Genomic DNA, 6,629 nt, shown 5'->3' on the forward strand with positions numbered 1-6,629 from the left:
GGTCTAATATGATGTAACGTCTCAGGGTTCAGGTCCAGTGAGTACTTCCCTTTAGAATTTTTATGTAAACAGCTATGTTAGATAATAGAGACACAGAAGAGAAACTCTAAATATTATACTATTCACCTTGTGAAGAGACTATCCAAAGGGTTATTTAAAAGATTGTTGCATTGCCATGCTTCTTAATCAAAAGATACATGTTTTAACTGTCCAGTTTTTTTCTAGGAGTATTACATTCATAGTAGAAATCTTCTAAGGATGAGGAGAATTTAAGTTTGGAAGTGTAATATTGGAACTCTCTTGATGTTGTGATGGCAACAAATATTTCCCAGGACTCTCCTTAAAGCCTCAGTCACTTTCTTATTTCTCAGGCTATAGATGAGGGGGTTGAGAGCTGGGCTGACAATTGTGTAGAAAACAGAAAGGATATTATCTTGCTTAGGATTGTGGTAGGAACTGGGTAGAACATATATAACTATGAGAGCTCCATAGTACATGCCCACGACAGTCATGTGTGAAGAGCAGGTAACAAGAGCTTTCTTCCTGCCCTCATTTGAGGGCATGTGGAATACAGTGAACAAAATCCATGCATAAGAGAAAAAGATGGCAGTAAGAGGGAGAACCAACATGAGCACACCCACCAAATAAACCACAAGCTCATAACTAGAAGTGTCTGCACAGGCCAGCTCCAGCAAAGGAGGGATCTCACAGAACAAGTGTCTGATCTCCCTAGATTTGCAGAAAGAATAATTCATGGTGGTGATGGTAAGTACCAGGGCTATCTTGACTGCCAGAATCCATGATGTGGCAACCATTAGCCAGCAGACTATTGGCCTCATTAAGATTGTGTAGTTCAAGGGATGACAAATAGCTACATACCTGTCATAGGCCATGAAGGCCAAAAGGAGGTCTTCTGCACCACCAATTGCCAATTCTAGGAACATCTGGAGGGCACAACCTTCAAAGGAAATAGTGTTGTCTTTGAGCAGATAATTCATTATAGCCTTGGGAGTGATGACTGATGTTAAGAGGAGGTCCATGAGAGAGAGCTGTCCAAGCAGGAAATACATGGGTACATGAAGCCGGGCATCCATGGTGATGACCAGGAGCAGCAGGCCATTGCTAATCAGAGACAATGTGTACAGGGCTGTGATTGTGGCACAGAGCAGTTCAGGAAAGCCACTGCCATCCAGAATCCCCACCAAGATGAAGCCACTTCCCAACGTAGCATTCCAGAATTCCATTCTGCTAGGTTTCTTTGATTGCCTAGAAAAAGATGGCTTGGTGAAATTTTGTTAATATGGACTCCAGGTTGTAGTATAAGAAACCCATTATGATACCAACATAACTCCAAAAAGATGACAGCTTTCATTCTTTATTTCCAAATTTCTGGCTTTAAATTGCACTTGATAAAAGTTCTAAAGACAGGTGTTGATATTACTGACTGGAAAGTGGTACTAACCTCTAAACCATAACACAGATATTTTATAAGTCTACTTGTATTTAAATATCTATTGGTATTTTAAAAAACTAAAATAGTGAGACTGAAAGGGCAATAGAACCCAAAGCAATGGGACGCTAATACTCTAGTTTAAGTCTTTGGGGGTATATCATGAATCGCAATTGGTCTTAATAAAAGTCCAGAGTCAAATATCAGAGTGAAAGCTGAAAGATCAGAGAAGCAGAGCAGCCAGCCACTAGTTCTTACCTCTACCATATCCTCAGCCTGAAAGGGGGATGAGCTCTTTTCTCCTCTTGCCTTATATTTCCTTTTCTCTGCCCAGCCATATCACTTCCTATATCAACCTGGGACTAAACTGCTGGCATTAAAGTCATGAGATCCCAAGTGTTGCAATCAAAAGTGTGCGCCACCACTGCCTGGCTCTGTTTCTCTTTTAGACTGGATCAATCTTGTGTAGCCCAGGGTGGCCTTGAATTCCTGATTTTCTTGCTTCCTGCTCCCAAAGGCTGGGATTAAAGGTATGTGTCACCACTGCTTGGCCTCTATGGCTAATAGTGGCTGGCTTTGCCCTCTGATCTTCAGGCAAGCTTTATTTGTTACAGCACACACAAAATATCACCACATTGGGTGTCTGATTTGCAGCCTACCTAAGTCACAACATACTTGGAGGCTTCACATTTATTTAAATGAGAGACAAATTCCTTACCTCTAGTGCTGAGGGCCCCAGCTGCCTGACCACTCCAGTTTCCCTTAGGCTGCTTGAAATTAGAGGATATTCCAACACAGGTGGGATAGGCAGGTATGTTTTTCCACAGCAGAGATTAGTTGCTTTGTTTTATAAGTTGGTGATATACAACAGGAGTCCATCAAATGTCAGGTGTCAGAGATGTTCTCTTTCCTTTTACCTATAGATGTGTTCTAGAGATGGCAGTGTAGGACATCCAGGCAGTTAACCACCTTTGGCAAGTTTCCTATGTAGCTAGACAGTGGCTTTCCTGTTGTTACTACTACAGTGAATGAGTAGAAACAGCTTCCATTTGACAGGTTGCATGGGTGGAGCCCCTCTAGTATCCTGTCACTTTTCAGGTTGCTCTTGGATCCTGAAGCTCAGATTTCTTCATCCCTGATGCTGTTGTTGAGCAAATTCAAAGTTGCACAAAGAAAGTAGAAATTCTAAGAATTAACTAAAAGGCCTCTTTGCTCTCCATCTAAATGTCTCTGGGCCCAGAGTTAGCCAGTGCCTCATCCAGGAGCACTCTGCTTTGCCTTCTGACCCCATGGTCTCCTCCTGTTATTTTCTCTTATGCTTAGCTTCAGAGGGACTTATCTCCCAGCTGAAAAGGCCTCCCACTAGAAATGCTGACCTAGAAATAGTAAGTTAATGAATCCTCTTGGGTGTACTTCCTGGCTTGCTTTCCTGATGTCTTCTGTTGCTTAGCCAGTTCTGAACACCTAACTTCCTCTCACTCTTGAATGTAGGATCTGTTTCTCACCTTCCATAAAGTGAGATGATTGGTTTATATTATCAAGCTTTCATAGATACTATGCAACTGAGAGGAAAATACTGACACACCATATATATATATATTTTAGCTGCATAGGCCTGTAAGATTTCTCTGAGGGGCCAGTTTAGAAAGAGGACCAACAAGAAATGGAACAGAGGGCAGGAGCAATACTTTGGGGTGATTGTAAATTTGGGTTCAATACTTGTCATATTTTCATGACAGTTTCACAATAAAGCTTATAATTTTATTTTTCATTTACTAAGAATTTATTTATTTATTTTACATACCAACCACAGATCCCCCTCTCATCACTCCTCCCGCTCCCTGCTAGCCTTTCCCCAGTGCATAAAGCTTATGATTTTAAATAACTAATACTACAAATAACATTTTAAAAGTTAAAGTAGCTTAATTTTACAAATAACTAAATTGACACAATTTACTAATAAGTACAGTATTACAATTTGCTGAGAACTGTTCCTTTGGAAGGAATGAGAGAATCCCAAGCAAATGAAAAGAATTGCATAATGAGAAGAAGTCCCAGAGCTAAATAACTGACCAAACTTGAGCACAGTAATGAAGGAGAAATGTGGAGTGTTTGCTGGCGACAAACATTATGCATGGAGTTGTCTTGGTATTCACAAACTCTAATAATCACAGCAGGAAAAAATTCACCAGAAAGAATATATTAGTTTTATAATGGTATCAATTACCAGATATTATATTTCTGCTATTGAACTATCAATTTTCTTATGCATCCTATTGCTGTAATCAACAAAGAAAATCTTCAATTTTTAATTTAAAAGCTGAAAATTAAGAGATAGGAAACCTTGACCAACTTTTTTTCCAGCCATATTAATGGAATTAATGACTAATGGTAGGTAGATTCTGTAAGAAAGGAGGATAAAAAAAAAAAAAAAGATGAGGGGCGAGAACATTCCAGTAGAGAGTAGTGATAGATGAGACAGGTTCTGTATATTTCCAGAACTATGAGCAGTTCAGCCTTGTGGTCATGACAACATAGGCACATGCACAAAGGGGTATGTGAATGAGAGGGTAGAAAGGAGAAATTTAGAAATGAATAGCATGGAAAGGTACAATAAATAGGTGCTAAAGGACGATGATGGAAGACCTTATTTCATCCAATTTAATTGTCTGCCTCCTTGGAAGTTTGTAATAGCTCCCAAAAGAGGCACAAGAAAAGGTGTATTTGCCGGGCGGTGGTGGCGCACACCTTTAATCCCAGCACTCGGGAGGCAGAGCCAGGCAGATCTCTGTGAGTTCGAGGCCAGCCTGGTCTCCAAAGCGAGTTCCAGGAAAGGCGCAAAACTACACAGAGAAACCCTGTCTCGAAAAACCAAAAAAAAAAAAAAGAAAAAAAAAAAAGAAAAAGTGTATTTGGAGCCCTCACAGGGGCCATGACATCTTTAACTGCTTGGCAGAGGATCCATGGAGGTCTCTTGCTTCTTGTCTAGTTCCTGGCATGCTCTTCTGAGTTAGGAAGTTCCCAGGCAAAGGCCTGTGGGACAGACAGGAACTAATGCCACATAGACATTTTAATGGGAGAAGTGTTCAAAACTGCCAGGTCAGGCACATACCTAGGAGGATTCATTAAGATTTAGTTAACAGAAGTAGAATTGTCAGAGGAGGCCATGTCAGCTAGAAGGATGACACTGTTAAACCTCCCTGAGGACAAGGTAGCTATTCACTGCTGTCCCATGGATCATGAGGCTAGGAAGAGGTATATATTCCTTGAGCTTCCCCATTTCCTGAAAGTCTTATTATGCTTATAATATATCATGAACCAATGAAGGAGAGGAGATATATCATTTTGAATATATGAACTAAAAAATTCAGATCTCACATTGTTTTCCTTTTTATTTTTAGGCTTCTATTTTTCCTATTTAAAATTTACTAATAATTTCATATATGTATACAATGAAATGTGATCATGTCTGCCTCTATTTCCCCTTCAACTCTCCACATACTTACCCCAAGTAAACATCCTAGACTTCATGTGCTCTCTTAAGTGATTGTTTAAATGCCTGCTAAATACAGTTAGTGCTACCAATATGTATATGGGTCTGGGATCATCTACAGGAATGTGGACAACCTGCCAGTGGCCACACTCCCACAGAAGAATTATTCTTTTTCCACCAGCAGCTATGAACTTCCAATAGTACCACATTTAGGTATAGAGACTTATGAGCTCCTCTTCATCCAGGTTGGAGTTCTGGCAGGGCTCATCTTTTGACCTATTGTGCAGGTAACCACAGCTGTTGTTGATGTTTAAATGCAACAGTAATATTATGTACAAAGTTACTGTGAAGGAGACTCTGGTGAAACCCTAAACAATAAAGGTTATTGCCTTTATCCTGGTTATTATAAAGACACAGAAATATTCCAGAGCTGAAGACACCACACACTTTGGATGTAGTACATATAGAAATCAATCTCAAACCAACTAAGAAACTTTTTCCTTGTTATCTGGCTTTCATAGTGACATAGGTGCTATGCAGACTGCAGAGGGAGAAAAGACATTGATGGTCTTCCCCAGTTCTGGAGCCCACTTAATATAAAACTTGTCAGTAGATACAGAAAATATCAGTCCGTCATCATTAGAAGGAGAAACAGTGGACATGGACTATACGTTGGTCAATGAAACCAAGCTTTTAAAAATGAAGAAACAAGAGCAAAAATAAAAACAACCCAATAAATAAATGAAAATAAATGCTATCTTGAAAAATAATTTTGATCAGACAATGCATGAAGAATATGAATCCTGTTTAGCAGATAGTTTCACCCTGATATGCAAATGAAGGAGTGTCTGCTTTCACAAAGAAATCAAACATATATGGTGATAAACAAGATAGAATTGAGCAGACAGTATGTGTGGAGCCAGATTTTAAAGACAGAGACTAGCATACATTTCACACCCTCATATTGAGGTGGTTTTAGAAAAGGGAGAGAAGAGAAGGAAATTGGGCACACATGTAAGGAATGTCATATTTATTATGTAGATATGTCCAACAGTAGAATGCTGTGGGATGTTCTGTATGGCAAATGTGTTGCTGATTAGTCAATAAATAAAACACTGGTTGGCCATTGGCTAGGCAGAAAGTGTAGGCGGGACAAGGAGGAGAATAAAGCTAGGAAGTGGAAGGCTGAGTCAGAGAGACACTGCCAGCCGCCATGATGACAAACAGCATGTGAAGATGCCGGTAAGCCACAAGCCATGTGGCAAGGTATAGATTAATGGAAATGGATTAATTTAAGCTGTAAGAACAGTTAGCAAGAAGCCTGCCACGGCCATACAGTTTGTAACCAATATAAGTCTCTGTGTTTACTTGGTCGGGTCTGAGCGGCTGTGGGACTGGTGGGTGACAGAGATTTGTCCTGACTGTGGGCCAGGCAGGAAAACTCTAGCTACAAATGGCGTCCAACGTGGTGGCAAGAGTTTCCACCTAAAAACTGAGAAAAAAAGATTCTAAAACGGAGCTAAAAACAAGCTTCCTAATTGTCTCTCTCAAATGAACGGCAGCTGCTGGTTTGAGCTACTGACGGGTTCCTAGAGTATGTGCTCGACCTGCCGCCGTATGGCAGGAATGAGGCCTCTGCAAGTGGCACATTAAGCTGAATGGTGGATTTAGACTTTGCTAGCACAA

The 6,629-nt window shown here is 40.3% G+C and overlaps 1 protein-coding gene across 1 annotated transcript; it reads right to left on the reverse strand.

The window, feature by feature from the left end:
• Positions 1-269: 269 nt before the first annotated feature.
• Positions 270-1,244, reverse strand: LOC131909597 (olfactory receptor 2AG1-like). Its single transcript, XM_059261355.1, has one exon. The coding sequence runs from the start codon at positions 1,242-1,244 to the stop codon at positions 270-272; it is 975 nt and encodes a 324-aa protein (XP_059117338.1).
• Positions 1,245-6,629: the final 5,385 nt, after the last annotated feature.

The sequence above is a fragment of the Peromyscus eremicus genome, chromosome 1 (assembly GCF_949786415.1).
Source record: "Peromyscus eremicus chromosome 1, PerEre_H2_v1, whole genome shotgun sequence".
NCBI lineage: Eukaryota > Metazoa > Chordata > Mammalia > Rodentia > Cricetidae > Peromyscus > Peromyscus eremicus.

Bases quoted from the DNA above. Each gene is read 5' to 3' on its own strand.
- LOC131909597 (XM_059261355.1), bottom strand. From the start codon at position 1,244: ATGGAATTCTGGAATGCTACGTTGGGAAGTGGCTTCATCTTGGTGGGG.